At 38.4% G+C, this 13,837-nt stretch overlaps 1 protein-coding gene across 1 annotated transcript; it reads left to right on the top strand.

The window, feature by feature from the left end:
• Positions 1–12,384: 12,384 nt before the first annotated feature.
• On the top strand, positions 12,385–13,272 carry LOC139731462 (bombesin receptor subtype-3-like). Its single transcript, XM_071642350.1, has one exon. The coding sequence runs from the start codon at positions 12,385–12,387 to the stop codon at positions 13,270–13,272; it is 888 nt and encodes a 295-aa protein (XP_071498451.1).
• The last annotated feature ends 565 nt before the right edge of the window (positions 13,273–13,837 follow it).

Genomic DNA, 13,837 nt, shown 5'->3' with positions numbered 1-13,837 from the left:
TAATGACAAATTCAGAGGTTGTACATGCATATACTCCAAAAAAGAAACTGAGGAAAATGTAGGTTTTATGTCTTATTTGTTGGGTACCACATTAGATCACTGAGCTACAGACTGCAGGCACTAATCAGATATATGATCATAACCTGCATGGTTGAGATCTGATTTGCACATGTTTTATTCAATAAAAGAAAAAACAAAAGAAATTTGCTCCGTTTTAACGAAATGCGGATCGCTTTCGTAAATACGTAGCGGGCGAAAGCGTCACATCACTGTGTGTTCGCTTGGTGTGTCACCCAGAGATTCCTAGGGGAACTTGCGCTATTGTAATACAATAATCTGAAATTGATTAACTATTTGTTTTAATGTTCACATAGCTTTCCAGTGTATGACTAGTATTCAACAAACAGAATATCATATATGTGTGGCTTCCTTGTTTTCGTTACTGTATTTGTTCGGTTATAACGAAATTTCGCTATAACGAAAGAAAACTGCCGGTCCCGAGCATTTTGTTTGGGAGTGCACTGTATGTGTATGTGTATCTAATTGAAAGTTGATAAGTATCACTCGGGCAATTTTATCTGAATGTCATGGGTTGTCTCTTACCCAAAATTCAATATGTTTCACTTGGACAATTTTACCCCAATAAGTATAGCTTGTCTCTGTTATCCTTACTTGATGCGTTTCACTTACACATTTTATTCAAAAAGTTTCACAGGGACAATATCATCCAATAAGCTTGTTATCCCATCTTCACTGCTTGGATAATTTTATCCGAATAGTCTGTTATCCTATCTTAGTATGTTTCGGTGAGCCACTCTTATATGATCAGTTGGTATGTTTCACTCGGACAATATTATTCGAATAGTCTGTTATCCTGTCTTATGTTTCACTCGGACAATTTTATCCAAACAGTTTGTATTCTGTATGGGATAATTTTATCCGAATAGTCTGTTATCCTATCTTGTTATGTTTTTCTTGGATAATTTTATCTGAATAGTCTGTTATCCTATCTTAGTATGTTTCAGTTGGGCAATCTTATCCAATCAGTTTGCATGTTTCACTCGGACAATATCATCCAAATAGTCTGGTATCCTATCTTAGTACATGTACAATGTATGTTTCACTTGGACAATTTTATCCAAACAGTTTGTACGTTATATGGGATAATTTTATCCGAATAGTCTGTTATCCTATCTTAGTATGTTTCACTTAGAGACGATTTTATCCAAACAGTCTGTTGTCGTATTGTATTATGCTTCACTGGGACATTTTCATGTAAACAGTTTGTATGTTATCCCACCTTACCATGTTACACTGGGACAATTTTATCCAAATAGCTTGTTATCCTATCTTTCTATTACACTGGGACAATTTCATCTGAATAGTTTGTATGTTATCCTACCTTACCATGTTACACTGGGATAATTTTATCCGAATAGCCATTTATGCTATGCTTCACTGGGACAATTTTATCCGAATAGCTTGTTATCCTATCTTTCTATTACACTGGGACAATTTCATCTGAATAATTTGTATGTTATCCTACCTTACCATGTTACACTGGGATAATTTTATCCGAATAGCCTTTTATGCTATGCTTCACTGGGACAATTTTATCCGAATAGCTTGTTATCCTATCTTTCTATTACACTGGGACAATTTCATCTGAATAGTTTGTATGTTATCCTACCTTACCATGTTACACTGGGATAATTTTATCCGAATAGCCTTTTATGCTATGCTTCACTAGGACAATTTTATCCGAATAGCTTGTTATCCTATCTTTCTATTACACTGGGACAATTTCATCTGAATAGTTTGTATGTTATCCTACCTTACCATGTTACACTGGGATAATTTTATCCGAATAGCCTTTTATGCTATGCTTCACTAGGACAATTTTATCCGAATAGCTTGTTATCCTATCTTTCTATTACACTGGGACAATTTCATCTGAATAGTTTGTATGTTATCCTACCTTACCATGTTACACTGGGATAATTTTATCCGAATAGCCTTTTATGCTATGCTTCACTGGGACAATTTTATCCGAATAGCTTGTTATCCTATCTTTCTATTACACTGGGACAATTTCATCTGAATGGGTTGTATGTTGTCCTATCATACCATGTCAAACTGAGACAATTTTATACAAATAGCCTTTTATCGGAACCATCTTTCACTTAGACAATTTTATCCGAGTTATTTGTTATCTTATCTTACCATGTTTCACTGGGACAATTTTATCTGAACAGGTTGTATGTTACCCAAGCTTGATATCATAGTACATGCCTTTCACTTTGACAATCTTATCCGAATAAGTATAGTTTGTATAGGAGATTCAAACTTAAAACGTTTCACTGAGACAATTCCATCCGAAGAGGTATAGCTTGTATGGGTATGTTACCTTAGCAATATATGTACTAAAATGATTTGAAATAAATATACATATTTGTTTTTATGAACATGTATGTCTTTTTTTGACTGGACATCGATTGATTGAAAGTTGGATTTCTTGTGTCAATTTTTACAAAGTTTTTGATTTGTGTTTGTGTGATGGAAGATGAAGAAATAACTAAGTGGAGGGTTTGATGGCTGGAGAAATAAAATGAAATAAAGTATTAAAAATGACAGTGAGATGTCAGAAAACAAGTGTGTAAACAGAGGGTGAAATTACATGTTTGTTTGAATGAAAACTTATAGCTTTTTCCCCCATTGAATATCACTGGTGATTGAAAGTTGATTCAGTTTAAGTGGTTTCACATTGTTTTGAGATGTGTTTGTGTGATTGAGGACGAGGAAGAGACAAAAAATTAGAGGGTGATGATGTGAGATGTTTGTGTGATTGAGGATGAAGAAAAGAGCAATAAAGTAGAGGGTACGATGACTGCTGACAGAAAATGAAAGGGGTGAGACTTAACTGAGAAGTCTGGAAAATAAAGAATGCGTGAGCAGAGGCTGAAGTGGCATGGGAGAAAATAAACTGACGAATTTGAAACAGCCTTGAGATAGGGAACGTAAGAAAAAAAAAAGCATAAGTAGAGGTTGAGATATGTGGTAACAAAGGAATGAAATTAAAAATGTTTAGAAATTGTAATACCTAGTTCTTAATCACTCTTTTTTACTATTGCAAGATACCTTACCTTTTAAATTGTCTTTATTTAGTATCATTATTTCACAGTCATTTAACAACTTCATTAAAACCTGAAATCTGCTAAAAAATGAACAAAAATTCATTCTATATGAAAAGATACATTGTTTATTGCATTCCATACAAAATAATGAATTAGATGCCTGCTAAAGTGTCAACTGGTATGACGGACTATTCTGGTCACCTGTTCTAAACACAAGTTCATGCTTTGTTTGAACACGAATTCCATAAATTGGTATGTCGGGCAAGCTTATGCATTATACCGCTTTAAAATGAGTGAAGTGCCTAACCAACTGAGAAAAAAGAAAGTTCATTTGCACCAAGGCGTACATGAACTAATTACGATCTGGCTTATTGCACAAAAATCTATGAGACATAATGGACCAGACCTTTGGAACACACTTCCAAATTATGTTGAGTCATGCGATACGTTATATTCTTTAAAGGCTAGATTGAACACTATGTCACTGGCAGACTATAATCTGTGAATATAGAATCTGAGTATAGGTTTTGTTTTGTTTGATCAGATTGTTTTTTTTCTGTGAATTAGATTTAAAATCTACAGCAAATGTACAGAATGTTTCCGTGCCTACCATTTCATTTTATCCCCATTACCTTCATCACCACCACCATCACTCTCATCTTCATTGTCTTATTTATCTCTCTTCTCATCATCACCCTGTAATCATCATAATCATAATTTACCATATATATATATATATATATATATATATATCGGTCTCGATGCACTACCTTGTAAAACATAATGCATTCATATGTTCAGGTCTTTTTCCCATTCAGCTAAATAAAATATGTAGTCCATATATCATGTCGGTACCCAGGTCGAAAAACCAGTTGGCAACTGGTACTGGTACTGGTTTCAATATGGAAATTGGAATGAGTGACTAGAAATCAACTGGTATCGACTGGTATTCATTCAACTGGTATCAACTGGTATTCGTCCAACTGGAATCAACTGGTACCATTTGTCAACTGGTATCAACTGGTATGAACTGGGATCCAGTTGACAAAATTAATTTGGTGTTGAATTATTTGGTGTATGTCAGGACATTGTTAATATCTAACCTAACATAATCCTACAGCTAGTCCTAAAGCCTATACCTACTACTACATTAAGGCTTAGCCTATATTATACATCCTATACCTAGTTAGTACCAGGGACATTTCATTCATATACATTTGTATATAGGGCTATATTGCTGTAATGATTTAAGACATGGTTACCAAGTAGATCAAACTTTTATTATAAAAATATGAAAATACCTCATCAGAGGTACAAGTTGAAATTGTGAATATCACGGCAATAATATTAGATAAATTTCTGATGCATTTCAGACATTTCTATGTTTATTAAAATCATAAAAAAGGTAAATTTAACAATATTGTCTCATTTTCACGAAGATAATTCGAATAGCTTATGAATATTCATGAGCAAAAGAACCAGTAAAAACCAATAGAAACCAACTGGTATCAACTGGTATTTGAATTTCAATGATTTAGTGGGTGTTAATATGGAATGAAGTTATAAGCAAGTCCAGTCTGTTACATGGGTATCAAATTGTGTAAACTAATTTGCACACACACCGTAACACGCACACACATACACACATACACACACAAGCACACGCACAAACTGGTCAAAATACAGTCTGTCAGTTGAAGTGTCAACTGATCTTAATTGGTTCCAGTTTCATTTAATTGAAGTCATGAAGAGTCCAAGTTCAATCACGTCAAATGTTTTGTTTGATTGTGTTTTGTTTACTTTTTAATGTAATGTTTTAACTAAGTTTTGTTAACCTTTTAATTCAGTTTTAATGGATGAACTAATCGAATTCAAAAAGTAGACTTCAGCTTGTGTCAACTGGTACACAATGAGATATGAACTGGTATCAACTGGTACCAGTAGACTTGTACTGGTTTCAACTGGTACCAGTAGACTTGTACTGGTTTCAACTGGTAAGCAGTGCAACTTCAACTGGTATAAAACTGTACCATTAAGACTTCAACTGGTACCAGTAGACTTGTGCGGGTTTCAACTGGTAAGCAGTGCAACTTCAACTGGTATAAACTGGTACCAGTAAGACTTCAACTGGTACCAGCAGACTTGTACTGGTTTCAACTGGCACCAGTAGACTTGTACTGGTTTCAACTGGCACCAGTAGACTTGTACTGGTTTCAACTGGCACCAGTAGACTTGTACTGGTTTCAACTGGTACCAGTAAGACTTATCAACTGGCACCAGTAGACTTGTACTGGTTTCAACTGGTGAGCACTGCAACTTCAACTGGTATAAACTGGTACCAGTAAGACTTCAACTGGTACCAGTAGACTTGTACTGGTTTCAACTGGTAAGCACTGCAACTTCAACTGGTATAAACTGGTACCAGTAAGACTTCAACTGGTACCAGTAGACTTGTACAGGTTTCAACTGGTAAGCACTGCAACTTCAACTGGTATAAACTGGTACCAGTAAGACTTCAACTGGTACCAGTAGACTTGTACTGGTTTCAACTGGTAAGCACTGCAACTTCAACTGGTATAAACTGGTACCAGTATGATTAAACTGGTATCAACTGGTTTCAGCTAGAATTGCTTATTTTGTTACTGGAAATTTGGAGTTACCTTCTGATTTCAACTGGTATCAGTTGAAACCAGTTAAGACCAATAAAAACCAGTAAAGACCAGTTAAAAATGCTTACTGGTTTCTACTGGTTTCTACTGGTTTTTCGACCTTGTTAGGTTTCCTGGGCTACCACGTGTTCAAGCATCTGTTTATAGTGGCAGGCTTTCTTCTGCATAATTTCTCAGGGAATTATTCGCACATTTTGGTTATACGATGTATAGTTTCATAATTAATGTGATTTGTTATTTACACATTTATTTTCTCTCTTCATATCATGTATTTTGTATTTTGTAATCTGTACTGGTATTTTATGTGATATGGCTGAAAAGAATCGTGATTAAAGTATGAAATAATGTTGGAAAAAATAAATCAAACATACAAACGACTTATTCTCGGAACTTGGTTTTGTGAGAGTGTTTGCAATCAGGAATTCCTATGTAGTCTTAGGATGAGTAACTGGCAGCTTTAGTGAACATTTCGATCAGCAGGTCCTTATGTCAATTGCACTTCAACGAGATGGATCACAACTAAGGCTTCGGTACGTGTCATTACACCGTGTCATTACACGGTGAGAATGGAAGTCTCACATGTGATTTACAGATCATAGTGTGAGCAAGCTGTAGGGGAGCAATTGACCAAACCAACATCATTGATGTCTTTTAAACACTCCAACACACTCCTCTGCCATTGTTGTTTACTGCCCTCTACACGTTGCTGAGGGGCAACCGCATGCTCACTAGTTGTTCGCTCCCGTTTTGCGTGGTCGCGTTATGTGCCAAGCGAGTATTATGATAACTGGAGCTGTGTGTGGGCATCACCTGCAAAGCACGTACCAGCATTGGCGCCTCCTCTGACACAGCATTTTCTTGCGTGGCGCCATCACGCTGTCGGTCCGTGTAACGAAAATTGACCACACCACTGATGCGTGGCATCATTACGTCGAAGAACATCGTTTTCAGTGAATGATAATGATGATGATGATGATGATGATGATAATAATAATAATAACAACAACAATAATAATAATAATAATAATAATGATGATAATAATAATAATAACAACAACAACAACAATAATAATAATAATAATAATAATAATAATAATAATAATAATAATAATAATAAGTACAGCATTTGTAATGCGCCATCGATCTAGTGGTCTATTCTGAGGCGCATAGGGACATATAAAGAGAATAACATACATTATGTAGTTGTACATAGGACGGTTGAAAAAGTAGAAAGAGATAGAAATATATACCCGATGAGATCTTCTATGAATATCCAACCAAAACAAGATGCGAACATATATGACTTCAGAAGCTGTTTAAATATTTCAAAGAATTTCACAAATGTTTAGTTTGCCTTTTCTATACTATTTCCCGAAGGATGGCATATTTCAATTTAATTGTCAAATATCACAGTCACGAATTACTGATAGTTCCTTCTGATCAGGTCTATGTTTATATGAAGATAAGGGTTAGAATCCTGTCCAGTGCTTTCATCATCACGTGACATGTTTCGCCCACAATGTGCCATCTGATCCAGGTGTATGAATGGGTACCTGGATATGCTGGAGCAATTATACGACGGGGCTCTCAGAAAGCGCAGCGGCAACACTGAAGACGCATTTAGTGGATATAAGACTATCAATTATTATTATCATTTTATCATATCATTACTATCATTATCAGTCATTTTGTTTATTATCTTCCCATTCTAATGATAGTGCACGCATATAGCATGTCACTTTAAAGGGGATGGCTAGTAACTGATCAGTGGGAATCAGTGGGAATGCTGGGGGATGATTGTTGTTCCAATTCTTGTGGGATTCACTTAAGAGTAAATTATATATCTATTGTTGTGTGAAAATTATTTGCTTCAGAATGGTCTCATATTCCAGTAATGTGCAGTTTAACGGTTCCAGGCTAGCATGCCTGTACAGTGACGGGACGTTAAGCTGCACATTACTTGGATATGAGACTGTTCTGAAGCAAATAAATTTCACACAACAATAGATATAAAATGCACTCTTAAATGAATCCCACAATTATAAGAACAATCATCCCCCAGTATTCCCACTGATTCCCACTGATCACTTGCTAGCCATCCCCTTTAAGCTTCAGCTTCTGCTTGCGGCATATTACATTTTATCAATTTTATTAAGTCTTCTTTAAAAGCAGGGTAGTCCCATTCAGTGCCACAAAGGCCTGCTTAACAAGGGAGCCCTGCGTTGATATACATTACATTGCATATGCACACAATTAAAAAGAAGAACACAACGAACATAGATATGATGCAGCTAAAGAACAATCGGTTCGAAAGAACATAAAACACATAAGAAATAACATAAAACGAGCAGAGAAAATAGATATCTATTTTAGAAGCCATTGCGGTTTTAAACAGCATAACACAAACTCTCAACTAAAGGGTTTACACGACGAAGCACCTGATGGCGGCACACTCTCCACAATAGCCGGCTAGTTTAGTTAGGGTTGAAAAAAGATTAAATCAAAGGTTATAGTCTGTTACCACAAGTTCAAATCAATAGGGTGGTTATTCAATGAGTAAACACTCATGCCATCATCAGTGGCATGACCGTCATTTGGTTGTTTCATTTTTGTTCCAAGCTCTTGTTGGCTTGTTGTTGTTATTGGTGTTGTTTTTTTTTTTTGGGGGGGGGGAATGGTGGAGAATGAAAGTTTGAAATACTTAATGTAAGCAGTGTTGCGACAATGAATAAATGCCTTCATTTACATGGACAAAGGTGTAGATGGAAATGTTACCTTTTCGGTTACGCAGTGAGGCAATTGAAACAGTTTGTTTTCGTTTTGTCTTTTCGAGATGAACATATCTTTTCATTTACAGTTATAGACGAATGCTATTTATGATCTGACAAGAAAAAACAGGTAAGAAATAAAAGGAACTCAGAGAATGAGTCTGGTAAAGGAAATGAATAAAACTATTATGACTTTCCACAAAAAGTCAAGATTTACATTACTTAGATAAAGTCTTGTTTCTATACAAAAAAAAAATAAGAAGAAAAATGTCCAGGGTGTTTATTATTTTCAAGACGTTTCCAATTGCTTTAAGTTGCATAAAAGCCTTTAGAAGAGAAACAACTTCGGCTCTTATAACTGCACATCTTTCGTGTTAATATAGTTAATTTTATACAATCAGCCAAATTCTCATTTCGCCAGATTCTTCATTGCTGCGTTTAGATGTAAGAATTATGCATTGAAGGGTTACATAAAGTATATCATTTTGTGTCTCATGAATTTGAATATCTCGAGCGCTGGTATTTCTTACTTTAAAAAGAATCCGCTGTCATGTAAAATAGTGCGGGTAACTTTAGCAAAGTCATATAAATAATGCCTCTTTGAAGACATGATAATTATCATGCAAGAGCAAGTCAACGCAAAGCAAAAGTGGGATCAGAAGAATGTATACATATTATGTGCCTAAGATAAGTTTCCTGTTTATAATGCTATCTTTAAAACGCTTTGCGGTTGTCTAGCAATTTGTATCAAATTGTGTTTGATCGTTAGAGCTGGCTTTATGAGGCCAATAAGGATGGTATTGTTTTTGAGCACACAACCACTGGCTTCGAATCGGGGACCTTAAGATAGTGCGTCCGAGGCATCATCCACTGGACCAATGACAGCACCTCACTATTACGATTATGCATAAAGAGATGTTACACTCTTTGATACCACACCATTCCTACACGGCAGGGTATACATTTGTCTTGTCTGCTCTTTTGCGATTATACCAGGATCTGACACAATGCTCTTGTCAGTGCAAGTAGGGCTGAAATGTTATCCGTGACGACCTCATTGATTGCTCATGACCTTGCTAGGCGATCGATAAAAGCATGAAGAAAACGTCCATGAATTTCAGTACAGAGTGGGATCTAGCTTCGCGATGATTTAAAGAAATACTGTATGATGTAGGCCCTACTTGTAACAGGTGCACACGCACGCAAAAGCAAAGTGAGCAAGTATTCCTTCAGGAGGACATTGAAAGATTCAACGGATTAAATAATAGTACAACAAATTAAAAACGAACATGTTATTATGAATCGTCTAGTACGCATTTTAACATGCCACCCCCACACCCAATTACGAAAACGAGGAACTACCGAACTCCACAAGTCAACCTATGTTAAATAATAACTTGTACATGACAGGAAGATCGCGAGGGCCAATCTTACTTTTAGTGTTGTCGTAAAGAGATAGTCATTGGTCAATAATCCACACGTGGGTGTTAGAGTTGTCAACCAATCAAAAGGTGTAAAGGAGGCGTGGCTTAGAGAAGTATTGATCGTGCGCATCTGATGAGTGCTGCTATTGCACGCTCGCTTTAGCGGCGGCTAAATGCGAGCGAGCGACGACACTCCGACCGTCTGCACTTGTCAATATTATGTCCACATGTGTTTAAGCGCGCGTAGTGGATAGCATTAAATGGGATATCAGCGGTCTGATTTGCTCAGGTGAATACTTTCCCCCCTTTTCCTTTCGCTCAACTGACTACCTCATTCTGGCTGGGATTTTCGCCAGCATCTGTATTGTTGTGTTTGTCGAGATTTGTAGCAAATCGGCATCGATTGCACTGATGCTTCACTTTGATGCAACTTCTCAACGTCTCTTGTGGCATTGTGCGCAGACGACTTGTGTAGGATAATGCTCAGTTGAAAAGTTGGCGGCGGGTCATTCGCATCAGCATTATTACAAGGAGACGTCAACGGTGGTGGATCATTCGCGTTTCGGCCTCCCAACAAATTAAACGCTCAGTGTCGGTCGCATAGATAAAAGAACCCATTTTGTGAAACGAAATATTATTTGTCATTACAGCATGTGACGAAATGTCTGACGTTAGAATCTCTAAGTGGATCGCTCTTGTTCCCAGGATTTTGATTGACGTTAGATGCTGGCATCCTTTACTCCACTAAATCCGCTAAACCGATCAGGACGCCTGCACTCAAAGAATTTTGATAGGAAAAAAATTGTAACTAATCTCGTGAAGAATAATACACTTTGCTGGCATCATACTTCTTCTTGAGCTGCAGTTATCGATTGTATTATCAACAAAATCCCATGGAATGACGAGGAAAGACGACATGTTCGAATTTAACGTAAACGTCATCTAAAAGTGTGATCACTCTGTTGTGTAATCTGCATAGAGAGAGATTGAGTGGGGAAAAAAAGAACCCAGATAATTTCTTATTAATCTTCAGGACGGTTCGTCGATACTACATGCAAAAGTGATATGGTATCTTGCCTCTACGTTCTCTATTGACATTCGAAAATTTTGTCATCATTCCTGAGCTGTTGCTAAGGAGAAAACTTTGCTCAGCTGGTTAAACGGTGGATACCCTTAATGTCTGCTGCTCGCTCTCACAGCTTCCACGAGATGAAAACGGCAACGGCTCGCGTACTACACGAAGGGTGCATGTGTTAGTGTCCACCTTTTCACGGAATAAGGACGAGTACTCTCTCTCTCTCTCTACACTAAAACAAGAAATCTACACGTGGTCTTCTTCGCAATGATTTACGAGACTTCGAAAGTGCAGCTTATGCTGACTGTAATATAAGCCGGTGGAGCTTTAAGCGGACGACGGACCGTCGGTGGAATAATATGGCACAGGAAGAATTTCTCGCACAATGATTCTGAATGTTGTACAGTCAGCGATAGCCAATGTGTATTACAATTTGTACAGAAATTGGAGAGTTGACACAATAGCGTCTGTGTACGAAGGGAGTACTAAAAAGTGAAATCGCATAACTGCTGGAGTTGTTGCAGACTTTGCCGTCTCTCGCAAACAATAACTATCATCAATGAGCGATTCTCGTTTTCAGCGTGAGTCATCGTCTACGCAGCATAGCGGCGAGAGAAAACCTATCACCAACACCATTGTACGAAACGTCACGACCATTTCAATAACAACAACAAATCTGCTAGTCTCGCAGGCTTGCCAATAACAAAAACAAATCAAGAAAGACTTGTGTTTGCGGCGAAGCGTGACTGAGTCTGTCAAACAGGGGATTGTATTACATAAGGGCTGTCACAACATAAAAGACACGTCGCATTATTACCTCATTTTGTCCTGATGAGAGTTCACTTGCTCGACAAACTCAGATAATTGACGGAGTTTTTTCTTTACGTAACGGTGGGAAAAGGCCGATTATCAGGGATTTATGTTGTGGATTACTGCTGCAAATAGACAAATCTTGACAGTTTTCGTTTTGTTAGTTGCTTACCAGGACCTCACATTGGCAGTCAATAAAGTCCTGATAAGACTTTTATCTTCCTAAATGAATATACACATTTAAAGTAGAAATTTGATATGATTAAGGGTTAGTTTACTGCATTAAAACCTGACTGATTTATCACTTTCTCTGACAGGGCAGTAATGACAATGACAGTTTGAACGAAAATTTGTGTCTTTATCTTTATCACGACGAAACTGCATGCCATAAAAGAGTTTCTCATTGACGGATCGTTTTGTCCGTACATTCATTCTGCTGAACAATATTTGTGACACTTGCTTGCATCTTTGTTCATCTCAAACGCCTTTTGACTGGTTGAAAAGATGGAGCAGGTTAGCTATCAGCGGACTGAGACCACAATCCACCCTGTTTCGGTGGGGTTTGCTTTCAACGTCGGCCTGGACAACGTGACGGACATGTACGGGAACGGGACGGACATGTTCGGGAACGTAACGATTACACCGCCCATCATCGTACCCCAGCTCACTTTCCTCGAGTGCTTCGAAATCTTCTGGCTTGTCGTGATCGGCATCTGCGGCGTGGTCGGCAACAGCACACTCATCTACAGCGTCTTGCTCAACTCGGAGATGCGCAGTGTGCCCAACCTCCTCATCGCCAACGTGGCGGTGGGCGACCTGCTCGTGCTCTTGCTCAACGTGCCGCTGACGATTCTGTCCTACGTGAAGCAGAGCTTCTTGCTGGGAGAGATGATGTGTAAGCTCGTGACCTTCCTGCCCGTCGTGTCGGAGGGCGTCTCAGTGTTCACCTTCACGGCGTTGAGCTTCGATCGCTACAAGGCCATCGTGCGGCCCATGCAGCGGCGCCGTCGGCCCGTCGTTCGGCGCACGTGCCTCGTGGCGATCTGCATCTGGCTGTTCGCGATATGTTTCGGCCTCCCGTCCATCTTTCTCGCCTACCTGAGTTACGACTACCCGCCCCTGGTCCTCTGCTTCAGCCTGCCGCACTTCACCTTGCAGGCCCGGATTTACGAAGTGATGCGCTGTCTTATCATGTACGTTATCCCACTGTCTGTCATCACCTGTTACTACTGCCTGATCGCTATCCAGCTCTTCCGTAGCTCGCGAGACATGCCCGGCGAGGGTCACCAAGAGAGTAAGCAGGCCCGAGCACGGCGGCGACTGGCCAAGGCCGTGCTCGTTCTTGTCTTCATCTTTGGTTTCTGCTGGTTTCCGCATTTTCTGAGAAGGTAAGCCATCATTTCACATTGAATATTTACGCTGTCGCATCCAACAAATTTACAAAATGATGTTGAATTTTGACTCTACCTCCATTCTTTCATTATTTATTGACGCTGTAAATGAAGAGAGAGTGTATGCTGGTGCATGAGAGGGCGTGATAACACTTGTAGGGTTTCTTTTCTTCCGCTGTGGGCATTCCTCGTTGTTACACCGGAAAAAAAGAACCCAGTTAACTTCAAAAGCAGGAGTATTAGCGAGAAACGAGTGAGCAGCGTATCCCCATATAGAAGCTTGATAGTCGCTATCAAAGCTCAGTTAAGCCTTTAAGCTCATCATCTCTACAAGGAACGTTGGCTGCTTGTGTATGGAATCAGAGAACTAGGGCTTACAAGTAAAGCCAGTTGTTTTGCATTCTAGCCAGAGAGAAGTTACATGACAGGTCAAATATCTCAAATAATACTATAAGCGCGTAAACAATATAGTTCCATGACATTTGCTCCTACGACAATTACTCCAATGAAATGCTCTAGACGAAACAGATTTTACCCACAGAAATAACCCTAACTGCTAATCCTAT

The sequence above is a fragment of the Diadema antillarum genome, unplaced genomic scaffold (assembly GCF_040938485.1).
Source record: "Diadema antillarum isolate AM-2024a unplaced genomic scaffold, OU_Dant_1.0 scf00000022, whole genome shotgun sequence".
Lineage (NCBI taxonomy): Eukaryota > Metazoa > Echinodermata > Echinoidea > Diadematoida > Diadematidae > Diadema > Diadema antillarum.
This window is presented reverse-complemented; position numbering and strand designations above follow the sequence as displayed.

What these genes read in the sequence shown, in the direction of transcription:
- LOC139731462 (XM_071642350.1), top strand. Translation starts at nt 12,385, where the DNA reads ATGGAGCAGGTTAGCTATCAGCGGACTGAGACCACAATCCACCCTGTT.